The sequence below is a fragment of the Battus philenor genome, unplaced genomic scaffold, assembly GCF_028537555.1.
Source record: "Battus philenor isolate CCGP_79_NKW_IND1 unplaced genomic scaffold, ilBatPhil1.0.hap1 SCAF_1, whole genome shotgun sequence".
Classification (NCBI taxonomy): domain Eukaryota; kingdom Metazoa; phylum Arthropoda; class Insecta; order Lepidoptera; family Papilionidae; genus Battus; species Battus philenor.
This window is the reverse complement of record NW_027181661.1, coordinates 3,865,133-3,885,065: the sequence shown is the minus strand read 5'-3', so window position 1 is coordinate 3,885,065 and position 19,933 is coordinate 3,865,133. Positions and strand designations below refer to the sequence as shown.

The 19,933-nt window shown below is 33.5% G+C and overlaps 2 protein-coding genes across 4 annotated transcripts in view; one reads left to right on the top strand and one right to left on the bottom strand.

The window, feature by feature from the left end:
- Positions 1 to 3,810: 3,810 nt before the first annotated feature.
- On the top strand, positions 3,811 to 10,143 carry LOC137928586 (nucleolar protein 56-like). 3 transcript variants are annotated; one of them, XM_068771670.1, is made up of 6 exons: positions 3,811 to 3,885; positions 3,953 to 4,157; positions 6,051 to 6,221; positions 7,044 to 7,242; positions 7,621 to 7,884; positions 9,015 to 9,127. In XM_068771670.1, the coding sequence occupies exons 1-6, from the start codon at positions 3,883 to 3,885 to the stop codon at positions 9,040 to 9,042; spliced, it is 870 nt and encodes a 289-aa protein (XP_068627771.1). In that variant the 5' UTR covers positions 3,811 to 3,882; the 3' UTR covers positions 9,043 to 9,127. The 3 variants fall into 3 exon arrangements, with proteins under 3 accessions (XP_068627771.1, XP_068627690.1, XP_068627608.1); XM_068771589.1 differs by having other exon boundaries at positions 8,492 to 9,086; XM_068771507.1 differs by lacking the exons at positions 3,811 to 3,885; positions 3,953 to 4,157; positions 6,051 to 6,221; positions 7,044 to 7,242 and having other exon boundaries at positions 7,754 to 7,884; positions 9,015 to 10,143.
- A 1,257-nt stretch (positions 10,144 to 11,400) lies between these two features.
- Positions 11,401 to 19,933, bottom strand: part of Cralbp (Cellular retinaldehyde binding protein) — a 30,767-nt gene continuing 22,234 nt past the window's right edge. The window contains exons 3-7 of the mRNA XM_068762347.1: positions 19,161 to 19,320; positions 18,170 to 18,231; positions 16,631 to 16,824; positions 13,290 to 13,406; positions 11,401 to 12,280 (exon numbers count right to left, since the gene is read on the bottom strand). Coding sequence (XP_068618448.1) covers positions 12,023 to 12,280; positions 13,290 to 13,406; positions 16,631 to 16,824; positions 18,170 to 18,231; positions 19,161 to 19,320 — 791 coding nt within the window. The 3' untranslated portion in view covers positions 11,401 to 12,022. The remainder of the gene's footprint in view (positions 12,281 to 13,289; positions 13,407 to 16,630; positions 16,825 to 18,169; positions 18,232 to 19,160; positions 19,321 to 19,933) is intronic.

Here is a 19,933-nt window from a genome sequence, read left to right as displayed (position 1 = left end):
TACTGAATGTAAAAAAAATATTTTTATATTGACGCTTTGCATTATTTAGCGCCCCCTGGTAAGCCGCGCCTCTTTATCCCGCGCTCACAATAAGGTATATATTCTTGCCATAAGGGTAAGAAGCGGAATTTTATAACGAATGCACACGTCTTTTAATAAAGTAAATTTTCATCGTGAAAGTTAATCAGTTGTAAAGGCGCCAGGCCTGCATAAATAAAAACGTCGGTAAAATAAAAACTAGCAGGAAAAGAAAACATTACGTTAAGAAAATTATGAAGATTGAAACATTTATAAATTTAAATAAACCGCGCTAACGATCATTCGTTATGACCACAGAGTGTATGTAATAAATAATGAAATAAATAATTTGACGTCGAATCGTTATAAAATGGCACTGTTTAAAGCTATGGGTGATAGAAAATAAACACAATAAAAAAACTTTTAAGTTAAACGGTTTTTTGATACCCATATTGCGGGGGTTGTGGAAAAATATGTACCTAGTCCGCCATATTGGAACGGCGTCCATCTTGAATTTTAAATTTTGACATAATCACCGTGTTTTACTAGTGTAGCCCTTTCATTTGATACCCATATTGAGGGGGTTAAAGAAAAATATGTAATCCGCCATTTTGTATCGGCGGCCATCTTAGATTTTTAATGTCATTGATTTTATTATATTGTATTGTCATCTAAATTAAATGTGTGTACCAAATTTCAGATCAATCTGAAAACGGAAAGGTGCTTAAATTTCAATTTCTAATTTTGACCCAAACAAATAAATTCCATACGGGTCGAACTAAATAAAACCGTTTAAAAAACTAAATCATTATTAATATATAAAATTTGACAAAATTACAAATCAAAGTGTAATTTAAAATTAAAACCGTCTTTTGATCGATTTTTGATGAAAAAATAATTTTGATGTTGATGTTTCTGTACAATCTAAAATAAACGCGAATATTATAAAGCCGTCGATGATGATGTAAACTATTTGAATGCTGGTAATGTAACCGTATAACTAAAAAAACTATTATTGTACATCTGTCATGGATTTCTCCAATTTCAGCTAATACACCTCCAAATCTTCATAATCGACCACACGGAACAGGAAGTACTCCAAGCTGTGCTCGTAAAAAACGTATAGATAACGCTGAAATTAGAAATATGTGTCCAATCTGCTGTACACAAAAATTATTAAAAGCAATTTACTTTTTACCATTTTAACTCAACAAGCAGTTACACGTTACAAATGAAAGCACAGATTAAGAAGTCTGCAAACAGTAAGCCTTATAAGAAATACACCAATATTGGCTGCAGTTTAAATTTATGTCATGTAATTTTTGCTCTAACATCGGACGAAGTCGTAGAATTTCGACTTACGAGGACACGAAATTCATATATAATTATATTCAATTCGTTATTTTTAAGTACTTGTTAAATTCTGTATACTTTATTCTAGTCTAATGTATGGATATGGACTATGGTTGAGGAGGTCCTTGTGAAGACGTCTTGGTCAATTAGTTTATTTTTTCTTTAATTTTATAGTAATTCTTCCCAAAATGATGTTCGCAAATATTTTATTAACATTGAAACAAATGTTTACTGTTTCGAATAGGCTCTGCTAAGTATTTTGATCGTCAAAAAATTGATTTTAAATATGCTTATATTGAAATGCGTATTATAAGATATTTGAATTGGTTTTTGGTCATACTTTAGTCAATACACATTTAGTTAATACCACAAATATTACAACTAAAATAAGTCCAACCTTACAAAAATGTACCAAATTTCCTTTACCGGTACATATAGAATTAACAATTTCTCGCTACAATAAAATTTATATAACATAAGAGTAACTTGTGAAATGCCCGCTCGGATTAAGCTTGGTCGGGAGCAGACTTCCTAGATACGATGCTGGAACGTTCGATCGCACAGAAAGTCTGATGTTATGCATAAGAGATAGTATGGCATATCTACGTAAGGCTTGTATTGGAGTCCATTATGCCAGATTTCGTCTAACGCTTTAGTCACGCCTTGGAAGATGACTCCTGTGTGAATCCTTCATTCTCTTGTATTTGTATGTCTTCCAAGAATGTTTGGCGTGAAAACTGATCTGTTTGGGGATTGGAAACTCTTTCGCCAGTATAAATCTCCTAGTTAAGACGAGGATTAATCTTTCAGAGATTTTCGCCAAAAGTTACTAAGAGCTTTTAGAGGGCTTCAATATTTCTACGACATCCATAGTCTTGCACGACTTCGGGAAGAGTACATCGGTCGTGCCTGCGCTAAAGAAAAAAACTAGAACCTGGGTTACGTCGGTTGAGAGGAGCTTGAACATCTTATTGGTTATACCATCGGAGCCCGATAATAAAACTATATTGCAATTATTCAATCTGTTGACAACAGTGAACTATTTAACCTTATTTAGTGTTATTTAAAGAAAATATATTATTTGCTAATAAAAATTGTTGCCTTATTATATATTTAATTTATAAAATAAAAAAGGATAATGAATAGAAAAAATATATGTTGACACCCCTCAAATGTCAGGCCTCTGGGCAATCGCCCGGCATGTCCGGCGTTGATAATAAGTCATGTATTGTTGACAGTGACCGTAATGATAAGGGGCGGAACTTTACAATAAGTATACACGTTTTTTCAACAAATGTATTTCCATTCATCCAATTAGACCTCTGTCTTTTCCTCTGTTTAACTTTTAGATCGGAATGTTTTTATATTGTTCTAATATATTTTTTCCGGCTTGACAAGAAAAATCAATTAATTCCGTTTTTTTCATATTCTATAGCATTACAAATAATTACCAAATAATCCTTTATTAAACACGATAGTTTGCCACACTGATTTCTATTTATAGGTAGAAGTATATTTATTTTTAATTGTTTAATTTTTGACATAAAAAATAATGTTAAGGCAAAAAAATTGGTCACGCCTATTCATTTTATTGATAATTACTAAGAGTCACTAAGAGTCTTTTTATCGTAGGCTTCCTTCAAAGAGAATATTATTTATTTATAAGTTTTATTCAGTTGCAGAAGAAGGAGCAGGCCTGTCGACGCGAAATCACGACGAAATAGGACGTTTTATGTATTTTTATTAACAAGTTGTTCGTCCCTAAATATTTATTGGTACTTTAGGTATGGAGAACCTTGGGAGTAAACAGGGACTTAGAGATAAAATACTCCGCATGAATGCACCCTACGGAACAAGATTATGGAATACTTATATTTGTCAAAGATACATAACTAATTAAACACACGAGGGAAAGAACATACAGTCGCGCAAGTTATCGTCCTATTGCACTTCAGCCGGCGTTCAAAGTGACACCGACGGTACTATATTCCTTATCATTTCACATCTTACCTTATCTCCTTTATAACGTGATTCATATTTGACCTTGATATCTTCCTATGTTTTTCTTATTTTTACGTTACTTCTTCTTATTTTACAATTCTAATGTTTTCTTAATTATGTAACGGTAAAGGTACTTTGTACAATTTTTGTGGCCTTCGATTTTTTTGCTGTATTATGTGTTATATTCTACATAGATGGGCCAATGTATTAGCAAAAAAACTACTAAAATATATGGAGGAAATTGAGACTATAATAAACATAAATATATTTAAAATTATTTTTTTTACGTCCCGAAAACTCTTAGCAAAGCCTATTCGAAAGAATAAGTATTTGTTTCAGTGTTGCCAAAAAAATTTAAAACATCATTTTCGGGAAGGGCTACCCCAAAATTAGACAAAAATTAACCAATTGAACTTAATATTGCGTATTTAAGTAATTCTTATTACGTTTAATCTATGCGATTGTCCTAGTCTATACATTCATTTGTAACGGATAACTATTTGAGTTAAAATGGTAAAAATTAAATAGTTTTTAATAGTTTTGATTTATAGTGGTATATTGCAGATATTTGTACTTTCAGCGTGATCTACACGTTTTGTACGAGCATAACTTGGGATACTTTATCTTTCGTGTGCTTGATTATGAAAAGCTGGAAAAGTTTCAAGTGCTATTGAAGAAATCCATGTCGAATGTACAAGAATTTAGTTCAATCGTTACCTTAACAGCATTCGAATGTTTCAAATCATCGGCGGTGGTTTTAGAAAATATGATTGCAGTTTCTGAAAGTAAGTATTTATTTTTGATTGTACAAAAACTTGAACATCAAGATAACTCTGACGTCGAAGAGTCGCCGGAAAAACCGTTTCATTTCAAATTGACGTCGGATTCGAAAATGTGTATTTTATTTTTTAATGATAATTTTGTTTCTTATATTGTTCGTAACTTTAAAATGTGCCATTTTATAAAGACACGACTGACGATTACTTATTTCAAAATTCATTACAGATACTCTGTGGCTGTTTATGGGTGAATAATAGTGCAGTATAAGGTTATTTCGTATTTAGTACCTTTAGAGTTGTTTAAATCTGATATTATTGTTTTGATGATAACATCAGCTAGTCGCTCTAATCCTGCAATTTTATGAATATTAAATTTCGCTTTTCTTTTGTATTGTTTTGTTTCGAACGATGTTTGTGTTGTTAGCTCCTAGGCTTTTACAGCTTCGTCGGTCAAGAGTTCGGAGCGGAAGGACCCGTAAACTATACATTTTTCTTTCCTCTACTTCCATTGTTACTAAGAGGTAGATATTCTATACATAATTTTAAAATAATAAAGTTTGTAACTATAATAGTTATATTTTTTCCATTAGACTAATTTATTTTAAGATGGACTTCAACTCACATATTATTATCTGTTCATTCTTATCCTAAAATAAAGCATTATGTGAAAAACTATATGAGTACAACTATCTAATGTAGTGACAGTAAAGTTAGTAAATTATTAGTTGATAATAAAGACAGTTTCACTCATACATTTTTCTCAAATCCTTTGCTTTCTGGCCGATGTATAATATACCTGCACTGCATGACATAGTTTGAAGTCTTATATCACAAAAATAACTTATTTTGTGTTGTAGTAAATTATGGCTTCTATGTATTGTTTATTGTATTCATTCATTATGCTTAATAGAGTATTGTTTAAAAAGCCATGAAGTAATGTTTAATTTTAATTATGTATTAGAATAAATTCTATGTCATATGGAGGCCTACTACCTTTTAAAATAACAATTGAATTGGCATTAGTATAATTGTAGATATTCATTATTATAAGTTATCACTGGTACAGTGATAATTAAATGGTATATTGTAGTGAATGATACTCATAAGGTGCTATCTGTAATGCAGGGGTTGTAAAGTGCCTTGCTTATTTACTGAATCAGGACTCAGATTAGCAAAAATGTAAAAGCCCTGAGCTCAGGCATTATCAGAGTTTTATGTGGACTGTTGCAGTGGCTAGTCATATATTTAGGATAGCAACCTCTTTCTTTTTTGAATTATATATGTTCTGATATTCTTATGATTTAATTATATTATTGAATGTGATTGTAAGAAGTCCAGTGAGAAGCTTCACAATAGCATTAAAGCTTTTATAAGTCTCTTAGATATTTTCATGATTTACTAGCAGATTTATTGTTTCAGGTCTGTCCAAATTATAATCATGCAATTATAATGATTGAGTATTTTTCTTCAGTAAAGATATTCAATATGTAAAGTATTTAATATATATTTGTTCATGGCTTTTTTCTCATCAAAGCAAGTTTTTGCACAGCTTGATATGGTAACATCTACAGATTGACCTATAAATCAGCATTAATGGGATCAGGTTACCTTCTCACATGATTTCGGCTTGATGTTTCACGTAATATGTTTCCGTATTTATTCTTAGGATATACACTTCATGCCCTCTCATATGGTTTTAACTTTTCATTGATTTATTGGATATCCTATAAATACAAAAGGCAGACTATATTAAAAGGCATCTAACATTTTACCATTTTGTTAATATTTATTGGCAAATCTTATTGGCTTTTATGGCTTCATAGAGCTCAGGTTTCCAGGGGCTGAATTAGCAAGCTAAAATATGTTTACCATTAGAATAAATATAATATTTATGTACAGATATTGTATCAGAGCATCTAAAAACTTTTCTCCAAAAGTTTGTGGTTAAAGAGAAATGGTCAAGATGGTCAATCACACTAGGTGTTTGCGATCAAAAAGTTGGTACTTATATCAGTCATACATTAAAGCTGCCATATTTACATACCACCCCGGTGCCGGACATTATCAAAGGTGAGTATTCTAATAATTATATTATTATGACAAGTACCTGCAAATCCATCTTACGGTTACAGTTATGAGTATTATACACCTTTCAATATTACCACTGTCGGATGGTACCACCTACTTAGATACATAAATGATTTGTATCAAAATAATGAAGTCCTTTTTAACAATTATATAATGATAATATGATGTTCAACTGTATATTTTTTTCGTCATTTAATTTGAATTTTGTTTATATTATGTAATTATGTTCTGACATATATAATTGGATATGTTAGTGGTGTAGATGTAAATGTGGAAGTATATGTCGCTCCATGCATAAAAATTACACAAATCGAAAATATAAAATGGTTCAGATGAGGAAAAATACAAGATGCTAAATATTGTATGTATAAATACCTCTATCTTATATACTTCTGGAACCTGCTGCATATTTTCAGTTTCAAAGGTTCTATGACAATTGAAAGAGAATGCTGCCTTGCATTAAATTGAATATATATAAAAGTTTAAAAAATAGATGGTGTCAAGACATATCTGGAGTGGTACATGCACCAACATACATGTATAGTTCATCACCTGTACAGCCAATTGCTGAATATGTTAAATGTTTAGTTAACATCATAAATAAAAAAATTATGTATTTACCAATGGACTTGGTGGTGGAATCAAAAGATGGATTACTGTGTATTATCCCATTCGTTATTAGTGGTGACATGTTTTATCCATTCAACCTTTAACCTCCAAACCTCAGTTTTAATTATTTTTCATTTCAAGTTTTACCAAATTGTAATTGTAAAAATAAATAATAAACAAGGTTTGTGTCCACAGGCATACAAGAACATTTTCATGCTCTTGTCCCTAAAGAGACAATGGAGTTGTGCATTGAGGCCCAATCTAGCTTGGGTGAAGACTACTCAATAATTAAAGACAAATACAATCAGTCAAGGCTGAAAAACTTGATGATAAGAACAGTAAAACTGCAAGATCAGTTACACAAGGATGTCGACACTGCCTCCACGAATATCAGGTAATTATCACATTTCAAATATTTCTATAAGACAAATAATTTTTGACAGAATATTTCTGAATGTTGATTATTTATTTATCTAGGTGCAAACTTGTATTACTAAATCTTTTTTCATTCAAATATCTGACAAATATTGAAAGCAATAAGAAATTGTGGACATAAATAAATAATTAAACAATCTCATGCATTGTATTTCTATTTATTGTAAGTCTTTATAAGTTTCAAGTACAAAAAAGGGTGTCTGAAAAAAAATTATACCAGCCACAGTTATAATGTATGTATATTGCATTTAAAGCTCTCATGTAAAGAAATATTTTCAATTCATTTTTAAATTAAATGTCAACCATATTATATATAGTAACAATTATTTTCTTACAGGGAATTGTATTCGAATCATTTTCCGGAATTGGTCACTATCGTTGAAGATAACTATTTATATTCTGAATGTGTGAAGTTCATCGCAGACAGGACAAAGTTATCAGAGGAGTCATTCGAGCCTCTCTTTGAGATCCTTGGGAACTCTGAAAAAGTAGAGGCTATCATTAAATCATCTAAAATGTCAGGGGGCAAGGATATTTCTAAAGCAGAATTAATTAACATTAATGTGTTTACCAAAAAAGTTGGAGCTCTTGTCAAATGCCGGTACCAAATTACTTTTTTTATTACATATAAAGATGTAGACATATAATAAGCATGTAAGATAGTTTAGCTTTCACCGCTAGTAGTACTTACTTTATTGATGATATTCTGTGCAAAGTGAAGGTTTGAAATATAATTTAAATGTTTAAGTGTGATGTGTAAGCCAAAGTACTGATCAACATGATGAGCTTATTATTTTAGTGAACTAAGAGAAGCAACTTCATGATTTTATAACCAATTCTGATTAAAAACTGCATATTATTGGCATCTGGTCTTTCCTAGATGCTATCTAGATAGATTGTATCTATTACTATGCTCTACATCATCATGTTACTAACCGAAGGGCTTAAGAACTTAAATATTATTCGGCACCTGATTTGGCACGTCAGAAATAAGAAACATTTGTTAACGGAATAGATTTTAACTTCTATGAAGATTGCTGTTTGATAAAGATATTTCCAGCAATTCTCATTCTTCTACTCAAAGTGCCAAATGAAATTACATATCTCTTTCTTACCTTGTCCCAAACTGGTTTAAAAAGCTGCTGTTGTTTGCACATAACAAAAATTGATTATCTATTTCATTAAAGTGTTCTGTTTATTGTAATCAGGAGACAAATGGCTCAATATCTCAACCAATTGATACAGTCTGTTCTATCTAACCCCACAACATCAACCATTGACCAAGTTGGTTCCTCGCATGCATCATCACACAATTATGGCAAGTTAATTTAGTATATATATATATTTCTGCTGTTACATACAAGTAGGAAATTTAACACCAAAATAGGTTTAGACAATAAACATTGTCAAATCTGAAAACCTTAAATAACTTGAGCGAAATGGTGAAAGAACCATTAACTGGCCAATTGAGACCACAAAGAAAATTGTCTATTAACTTATTTATAACAGCTGTGCCTGCTAGTATTTATAAACCACAAAATTAACTTATTTAGTTAAATAAAGTGATCACACTCATATATATGTAATATTATTATAATTTTTCTATTGGAATGCAACAGCCCAATAACTCCTGGCAGTACAAAGTCTGTTGGGACAGTTTTTATTACATAAGTATTTGTTCATTTATCATGAAATGTGAAATGTTAATGAAATATTATAAAATGATTTCAGAGGATCCCTCATCATCATCATCGTCTAAGGAGGAACGCGACCAGGTCATTAAGATCTGCTCAAAAAAATTGTTAGATGAGAAGTTTAAGCAGGAACTCGGCTCATTTGTATGTGTAAGGAATTTATATATCCGCCTCAGCGAAGAAGCTCGCAAGGAGGCCAAGGAGCTTTCAGAAGCTGAGGAGCTCGATGAGGCATATTTCGAAGAGATTGAAGATCTCGAAGAAGCCGTGGAGCTCGTAACGGCTGAACAGGACGAGGTAATCGAAGAGGCTGAAGAGGACCAGGAGCTCGAAGAGGCTGAAGAGGACGAGGAGCTCGAAGAGGCTGAAGAGTACGAGGAGCTCGAAGAGGCTGAAGAGGACGAGGAGCTCGAAGAGGTTGAAGAGGACGAGGAGCTCGAAGAGGCTGAAGAGGACGAGGAGCTCGAAGAGGCTGAAGAGGACGAGGAGCTCGAAGAGGCTGAAGAGGACGAGGAGCTCGAAGAGGCTGAAGAGGGCGAGGAGCTCGAAGAGGCTGAAGAGGACGAGGAGCTCGAAGAGGCTGAAGAGGGCGAGGAGCTCGTAGAGGCTGAAGAGGACGAGGAGCTCGAAGAGGCTGAAGAGGACGAGGAGCTCGAAGAGGCTGAAGAGGACGAGGAGCTCGAAGAGGCTGAAGAGGACGAGCAGCTCGAAGTGCCTGAAGTGGTCGAGGAGCTCGCAGTGCCTGAAGTGGTCGAGGAGCTCGTAGTGCCTGAAGTGGTCAAGGAGCTCGAAGTGCCTGAAGTGGTCGAGGAGCTCGAAGTGCCTGAAGTGATCGAGGAGCTCGAAGTGCCTGAAGTGGTCGAGGAGCTCGAAATGGTTGAAGAGGTCGAGGAGCTCGAAGAAGTCGTCGAGCTCGAAGAGGCCATGGAGGTCGACGAGTTTGAAGAGGCCAAGGAGGTCAAAGCCAAAAGACGTCGCATAACAAAAGTGTACGCGATTGCTTGAGCAGCTGGGTCAATCTTTTCACACTTTTCTTATGATGTTATAGCGGCTGTGATATTGATTCGTTTCCTATTTAATTTGATTGTTTTTGTTACATTTATATATAATGGATTGTTTTGTGATAAAAAAGTTTATATGAAGTTTTCATTACATTAAATTTGTCTTCTTTATTAAAGATTTCTTTTATTTCCTTTATCTTTATGTTGGTATGTTTTCTCCGAAGGTTAGCGACATTCATTTGCTCAAGCGAGGTCTATTCTATATCCAACGGTGAGTTGAAAAAGAGCTTTCACTTTTAACCTTCCTCTCTGAGAAAGTCGCGAAAAGCTTAAATGATAGGTGTAGCGCTTGACTTTGGTTCAGTGTACTCCACCAGCTTGTGAATGTATTGCTCATTTGGTGTCAATTAATGTATGACGAATAGACTGTTCCAGAAATAATAAATAATGATAATATAGCAAAAGAAACTAGATAGATGCCCACTGCAAGGCACTGACTTTCCCCAAAGATCGCGACGATAATCGTTCTTACGCTGCCCACTGCCGGCGACTTCCCGCGACCTTGACTTACCGTCGGTCCACCTACACCTTCGGCCCCAACGGCGGTCGGTTGGCTGAGTGACCTTTATTCTTCCGGGAACTTCATTTCTGATTCGCTATATGGAAGATTTTCCGGACACCAACTGGTTCGAGATTCTTGTCGCCCTCAAACAGATTAAGATAAAGGCCCCAGAATATCGGAATTACGGTTGAACTTCTGAAGGTGGGTCTTAAAAAGACTTCAGAAACCGTCCTTCACGAAGGCAAGACGCCAAATATATGGAACAGTAGTGTGGCAGTGCTGTTCTTCGAAAAAGGCACTACTGAGCCATGTGTACAAGTTAATTTCGAGGGTCCCCCGAACAAACCAGTCGCCGTAAAGTTTCAACACCATAGACGTATGCTGCAGCGTTCAGCGATTTTCTTTTTGGCCTTTGGTGATTACGAAAAAATTAAAATTCATGGCCTGTGCTGTGAGAGGTTGCACTCTCCAAAGATGTATGGCTTGTATGAAAACGTCAATACAAACGAACCAAACGCTTCCGCCCTTGCGGCATTTTTTCTTCCAGAAGTTATTGGCCAATAGAAAAAAAGGTTAATGTATCATATATATATATATATATCAGAGTGATAACTCTATGATTTAAAACTTCGTTAACCAATGAGCTACACGTTCACTTTAAAGCTTTTTCAGCAACACCCAATCAATCTGTATTTATTTCCGTTTTAAGATTACATTCAATGTATTAGTATCATTTCATTTGGGTTCAACTGTCTGGATGTATTGCCAAAGCTCCAGGAGTTTTATTTAGCAAGTTGAAGAAATAAGGCAATCGTTTTTTTTTAAATTCATTTAATCTAAATTAAAAACATTACCAATTACAAAAAACGTTGTGCTAACGAGCCATCGGATGTAAAATTTGTCATGTTGATGTAAATTTTTACGTAGTAAATATTTTTTAAGTCGAATTTATACTAATATTAATTATTTGCACTAAAATTTATGAAACCTTGTATAGATAATCTCAACTCACATGTGTGCATGAAACTATGCAACTGTATTGCGTGCCAGTGACGCGGCAGTCGTGCGAGAACTGACTGTACCTAAGTGTGACTGACTGTACTTTCTGTAAATAGTCCACGAACTAAGCATTTGTAATTTCCGACTATTCCAGTAGTCATACAGATTAAATTAACACGATTTTAATTAAGCCGTTGTATAACGACGTGACCGTTGGGACTAAATCTCCTTAAAAACCTGAGTAAGGACATGGGATCCAAGAGGTGATATCATTACATAAAACAAAACTCTTCACAGTAGCGAGATGAGGTCTTGATATATACAATTGACAGAAAAGACACAAAGAGGAGGAGGATTACTGTGAATATAGTACTTGACTGTACCTTCTGCCACGCACACATACTGCTGTCACGTTGTATATGTTAGAATTAAGTCACGCACACAGCGCCGCGAGCCGGGATGAGTCAAAATATATATCCACCTTTAGTCTATATCTAGTTTTCTAAAGCTCCCTTCCACTGATACTGTGCCGTTTGTTATGGTCGGACTGTTTCTAGACGAAATAATGCCTCTCGTACTGAGTATCTCCATGTCATCTAATGCAAGGAGTTTCTTCTTTTGCTCTGATAGCAGTTGTTTTGTGTGGGAGATCATTTCTTGCAGTTGCAATGGGCCTCCGTAGATTGTAGGCAGGCAAGATGCGTCTAGGTTCTTGTGAAGTTGTTTCAGGTTTGCGTGAATCTAGAATAAGTATTTTTATTATTTAAATTTATATAGTAATGCAATTTACAAAAAGAATATAATTTTTTTTTAATGCTCATGTAAAACATTTAAATAAAATATTTAGTTATTTCGATTAATCTAAATACTTTAATTACATGTATTAATTTTAAATATATCAGTAAATTAAATAAATAATTCGTATGTTCTATTGAAATGCGAAACAACTACGTCATCGGTTCCTACTTAGGCCGAATCTATTTTTTTATAAACGGCTCGTGGTCGCCAAGAACGACGACGACAAGACCTTTCGGCTAGCAGTTGCATTAGCAACGAGCCACGTCACGATCTTGGGTCTTCTGCAGATCTGGTTTCTGATTCAATCTCGCAGCGAAACTATCTGGGTGACCTTTTTATAAAACCTATTGTAAGCGAACATGTCTCGTTCTGCCGATTTAAATGAGTGAAATTTCAGGTGTCGTATTTTATAATTAGCCCATCGCGCAGAAAGCCCGCTGGAGCTTTAAGGTTTTGGAGTGAAGAACACGGACCGGCAAGTTCATTGTAAGCTGTATCCACACAAAGCGGACAGATGAACTTATTAAAGTCGAAATTCGCCGTGACAGCTTCCAACCGGTCTTGTTGGAAATCTCTAAGAGAAGCCTATATCTAGTGGTGGACGTGTTACGGCTGAAATGATCGTGATTATGAACGGCCTTTATCTTGTCATTACAAATAATCTATCTAAACAGTTGTGCATTTTATAATTCATTTATTGTAATTTTCATTTATGCTACATCTAACAAAGTGTATATCGGTGTTGTTTAACTTAAAAAGACGTGTTTTTGAAGAGTTGCTGCTATTTCTTCACAACTGTAACACCCTGCGAAGCAGAGTAGAGTTAAAAATAAAATAGATTTTTAAAAAGTTATCGATCAATGAGAGTCTTGTTACAACTTCCAATGTAAATAAATAAATTTTATCTTTCCTATATCTACAATGTGATCAGGAACAGACATTATGTACTCACATCCAGTCTTTGTGCCATTTTGGGTGTTACTTTGCTCACAGCGAAGTCGATGATGTACTTAATGGTGGATGGTATGTTAACGAGGTGAAGTTCCTTGTGACGCATAGGGAGCGATTGCTGGAAAAAGAAATCAATTAATAACAATAATATTATTATTTCGCACATAAAGCAAATATTTGAATGAAAATTCAATTAAAAAAAGCCATGATATAAAATATTAAATACTAATTAAATAATTAAATACTAATTAACTAATCCAAGTATGTGCGGTTGTAATAATTTAAAAAAATCAAAGTAGAATAAAAATAGTTATTAATACATTGTATTAACACAATTTAAACAAAAGATAATGATTGAAAGAAACAAAAACCAATGTAATTTAAGACATCGTCTTACGTGAACTCTGACAAAAATAATTAAAATTAAAAAAAATAACAGACAGTGTTATGGTATTTTGTCGTTTCAGTCTATAGGGGCCCATTGTAAGGCACATGCCTACTTCAAAAATATCTTTGGCTAGATATACCATAATCGTCACGTTTGGTAGGCAGATTGGCGATCGCAGTGTGGTATATATTACGCACAGACGCTGCTGACCATCCTCTGAAAACTTGTTTGTGATCAGTAGCAATCCTAATTAATTAATGTACATAGTGTGAATTACATAAGATTGTATAATGGGAATCTAACCCGCAAGTCTCATCCCTCTACCGCTCGGCTACCACTGCTCGTTAATAATATTTAGAAGTATAAATTCAAGCAAAAAAAACTTTCTACCCGAGGTCCGACACTTGACTCTTAATACAATGGAACATGTAATATGGGCCAAGCTGAAAGCTTTGAACTAGCTCTAATATCCTGCCACTTCAAATCCGATCAAGTTATAAAAGAGATATAAATGCCATTAGCTAATAAAATAAAAGTGTAGATAAATTTATCCTTCGTACAAAATTCCTGATCGATGATTTAAATTTATGTTATAATCTATTTGTAACATAAAAAAATACTTTTCGACGTTTATTCTAATAGTTTATTATAAATGGATATACTTTCTGTTAAAATGTTTACAATAAATGATAATCTTCTATATTAAATTGATTTTTTTTTTGAATTCGACTGGCTAATAATTGTTTTTAGTACAAATTCTGCAGGAAAAGATAATAAACAATACTATATTATCAAATGTTTTTTTTTTATCTTTTCAGAACCTTCTAATTTTTGAATAGGGTGTAACATATATAATATAGACAACAAATGAGCTATAAATTCATCGCTTTAAAGCTTTTACATTTATAACCCATCACCCTATACACTTCTTTTCAGTTATCACATCAATATTTTTAGTCTAGTTGGTTAGATAATAGATATCAATTTTATATTTAACAAAAATCATTAATCAAATATTATATTCGAATCGCCTTCGACGTCTATAGTCAACATCCATTACATAACAACGGTTCGTTCCATAAGTAAAGATAGGCATATTAATTCCTGTACGCAATAAATTCTTTACATAACACATTACAAGACAATTTGACCTTATAAAATTATATACGCATTAAATAAATTTTACTTCAGAAGGTGAACTTTGTTATGGCATTTGATTATACAGGGCTGTCATCCTAATAAACGTCAATACGAAATCAGGCGTATGGCTTACCGCAGAAAAGTAATAAAATAATGAACGACATGTATTTCTTTAAATGTTATACAATAATGTTAACGTTTACAATAAGCCTTATAAGAAAACTCAAGGCTATACAAGGTTAAAGAGAACAATGAAGCGGACTATACGCAGACCTTCGCAGTGATATCAAAAATGAGGTGATCCGCAGAAGAACCAAGTTTATCCGCGTAGGTCGAAGGATTGCTTGGCAGTGTGTGAGGCACATCGCACACTGCCATTTCTCACGACGGTCGTAGGACCCGAAAAGTCCTCGTGTGTCGAGCAAGAGATGGTAGACGCGACATGGATGGGGTCTCCACTAAATGGACCACGACATAGTTAAGATCACGAGAAATAGCTGGCAACGCAAGGCCGGTGATTAGGGCGTCATCACCCTGTGATGCGATTTGTTTCATATCTCGTGACTTCAACTGTTACCTAAGTTCGAAGGGTCAGAACGCAGAGGGAGTTTGGCCTTAACTTTGTACTTTCTTTTCAACTCTTATATTTTTTTTAGTTTTTAGTAACCAATTTTTTTTAGTAACCAATCAACTTTAATCAACTAAGTAGAACAAATATCTACGTTCATCAATTGATTATACTTACACAGAAATATTTGAATGTTAATAATATATTAAATTATATAATTAATCGCATTATGTGAATGTTTCACCTCTATAGATGCAAGGTGATTGGGTACAGGTGTAAACGCTTTAAAGGGGAGAATGCTTATAAGCTGTTAATTGATGTATAGCACAACTTATCGGAAAATCGACTGTATTAGAATTAATAATTAACGTAATTAATTAAAAATTAATCATTGGTTACCATCTGTCCCTATAGACTCTGTACTCCAAGAAGCTATTGGCCAGCCGCATTGTAATAGATAAAATAAAAAAAGATTTTTTACGAAACATACTTTAAATTACTCATTTTATAGAAGATGATAAAAAAACAGGTATAAGAGCTTAAAATTGTTTGTAGGCAAACAAGCTATACATTAACCAATTTAAATCTTATACACTTGCAAAAAAAAAACAGCCCTTATAAAGCGAATTTTTTATATTTTTAAAAGGAAAGAGATAATAACTTTTTCATTAAAAACCGGATGAGTCGTTATCACAGACCATATAACTAAAGTTCAGTAGTTTTGTACAAGGCAAGCCTCGTTATATGTCGATTCATATCCAGCCATCTGTCACAGATGCTCTGTTATTTCATGTTACGTAAATACTATCAAGTCCCTTGTTTGGTAATACGTTGACGGATCAAATTACGTATTCTTTTTACCAACATAGTTGCTGTAAAAGATATATATTCATTTTATACAATGTCGACAAGCGGTTAAGCTATTAAGTAAGACGGTACTAGAAGGATCCATTCTAGCTTCTTGCTATCAGTTAAATACGCGTTGAAGCGAATGTAAAAGCATCTCCTATAAAAATGCCAAAGCAACAGGGTGAACAGATGATCTTGTTTCTTAAAAGAAAACACTGTTTGCTGGCCGCTTACAACAGGTTCTATTGGACGTCTATATGTGAGGACGTTCTACGACTGAAATGATTATGATGCTAAATAGGTATATATAAATATGTATATACTGCTGCGAGCTTATATTTTGATTTAAATCGTAATTAAGGCAGATGTTTATTGTTAATTAAAAATTTTATCTAACCTCTCCCCATTTGATAATTCTTGCAAAGTCCGTAGGGTTCCAAGCGGTGATATGTGATGCTGTTACACCACTACCATCGCCGACGTGAATGAAACCTAGAATCTGGTCGGTAGGGTCCTCCAACAAGCTTTCGTATACCACGACATGCACACGACACATGTCCCAACAAGTATATTTGTTAGCGTTGAACTTGCCTGTAAGTAAAAAAAGTTTCATTAGTTTTATAATAAAACGGCGTAATATTCGCCAGCCAGCGCACAGAATAGACCCTCGCTAGGGCTTTAAGGTTTAAGGAATAGAGACCGTTGTCTGAACAATAAGTAGAACGTTTATTCGCGATGTATCATACAAACTTGTTAAATTCATCGGAAGACGATGGATGTAGTACGCTTCCTCTTGGTGCTAAATGAAATCTATGGGTAGGCGTATGTTCAGCTGTAGACCTATGACTGAAATGATGATTATGAAGTCTGTATAAAACTAAGTATTGTTTAACAAAAACCATAGATTTTTTATTTAATATAACATTATTTCTTATAAACTTAGCGCGACACGAAAAGACGCAAACATGCGGTAAAATTATTTATTACACGACAAAATTATATATAACAAAATAAATTATAGAAGAACAAACAAGAAAAAAAGAAAAGTTTGTATAGAATTTTGAATTATCCCGTCAGCCAGGCTTAAATTCTACATAATTCGGCCTAAAAACAAGTGAAGCCAATTATTCTTAAGTAGAAAAATTATAAAGGTGAATTAAAACTAGAATCACTGTAATTAGAATACTAAAATTATTCATTTTTACGTTATTTCTAATATTTTTTACCCAAAACATTTAATAATTTTATTGTATTGTAGTATATGCTGAGTGACCACTATGAATAGTAGTTGGCGGGTGTAAAATATCATAAAAGTTTAACATTATGTATGCTATCAATGATTACTTCGGCAGTAAAACTTGGTCTCTTACTTTATGTCTCATTAGCAAGCATACAGTCGATCAACGAACCATGAACATTGCTATTGTATTTCTCTACGAGATTCCACCAGAAATGAGGAAAACAGTGGACGAACGAAAATAATCGTTATAGCATAGCGAATTGGCAAGTGTAAATCGCATTGGGCCACATAAGGCGTCTTATGATCCTGGACTGGATAACACATACCTGATGAGTTTGTTACGTTTATCAGGATACGCTGGTAATCGGCAGCTTCTAACCGTTTTTATTAGAAATCTATGAGGTAGGCTTAAATCCAACAGTAGGCGTTCTACGATTGTAATGAATATTAAATACCAACTTGATAACATATTACACAATAGTCTCACAAGTAAATATAGCCGAAATTTTTATTTAAATAAGAACTAAGTCAGTGATTTTTAAAATTTTTAATGCATAATAAAAAATAGTGAAGAATTTGTAATTTAAATAATAAATGCTAGCATATAAAAGATTTACATGAAATAAGTAAATCAGTGAAATAAATTCTCATATTGTGTTGTGAATAAATACCAAAAATAAAACAGATTATTCTTACTCATATTGTATACGATGACACGACGCCCATTGCTGTCTCGAACCGGTGAAACAACGATGTACCTTGAAATTAGGAAATTATTTTGTAACGAAAACATAAGAGAAAGCTGTTATATAACAGTGTTGCTAGTTTAAGGTTGTGTAGGTCGAGCACGGCCTGAGCGGAGACGGTTCATCTGGTGCGTAATTAAGTGCAAATTGGGCAAGCTAATTGCAAAACATCGGTGCAAATTTCAAAACTGTTTTCTCTGTTCTCGTTTTTTTTTTTGCATCACATGGACCCGTTTAAGTATGGCCCCTTATTAAGTGTCTTATTGTATTCACGCAAACGCTGTAGACATTAAAGAATTAATTTTGTTGAAATTAGTACTTATTTACATAAATAAAAAGTCAATAACTAGAACGACGTTGAAGTAAAAAAACCAAAAACAGCACGATCAATTCCGCTTTTTTTCATATTTTCACTGAGCACTGAAAAAGGTTCTAATAAAAAGGTAAAATAAAAAAATTAAAACATCTGCCCGTAACCATCAAACATATATAAGTCAAAATAAAAAAGAAAAACATTTTACAGTGTGTGTATACTGAAAATATTATGTACCGTAAAATACAATGAAAAAGATGATTTAATAATGATATTATTACGAAATAAATAACTTAAACTCGATCAATAATCTTTGTACTAAGACATTGCATCAGTAAATACGGTGATTAAAGAAAAACATATTATCTACAATATTAATTATTTCGATTGGAACGCTATAAACCAATAACATTATTTATATAAATATACAAATAAATATTTATAAGTAATTAATATGAATACACAAATTATCAACAATATTACGAGATGAATGATAATCGCTTTTAAAGTATATACTGTATAAATTACAGGTGCAGAACATTTTGGATAATAAATAAATAAAGATTTAAAAAAGACTTTTCAACCCACATATATAAAAAGCTATAAAAATAACCGTTAAAAAACTTACCCGCTATTTAATATATCCGCTATTTTAGGATCCTCACAGTCGAGATTCGAGAAACTTTCCGGATAATACTTCCTCAAGCTTAAATATTTCAGTAACGTCTGTTGCGCCATCGGTATACTGTATTTCTTGTGCCTCAGAAAGCGTAATAAGAATATATCATCTGAAACAAGAATAACATTGGTTAGATGAAAGATTAATAATATAAATTTGTAATTTAAATATACTATGCAATAATCCATTTTCTCTCTAAATTTTATAATAAAATAATGGGAATTGTTTAGGTTATAAAATAACGTATAAAGGTATATTCATTAATCATTTATTCTAAAATTATATTTTTTTGTCGCGTTAAAATGTCGCAAGTCGCTGGTAATCCTTCCAGAAGTTAGCCTAATCTTTTCCAATATTGTTCGGATTGTCACCAAGAACTGTTTTAGGTCTTTTTTTTGGGTCGGACTACGCTGCTGTCCAGATGGCATTTGCAGTTTCAGAGGTTGCATAGGAATAGAGCTCAGATGGCGTTTAGCCTTAACCTTTCCCTAGGTAGAAAATCTCAATGGCACTCTCGGGAGTTTTGACATGGATCTTAGATGTAAGTGATCTACGCGCCGGGCGCTTTATTATGTAACTTGCTTATCTGGCTCGGAATGTCAGTCAAGACCCGCTAAGCATTTTTTCTTTTCCGATAGACGCCCACTGCAAGGCATAGGCCTCTCTCAAAGATTGTCGTATCCAGCGACTTCCCCTGACTCTAACTATACTGTCGGTCCACC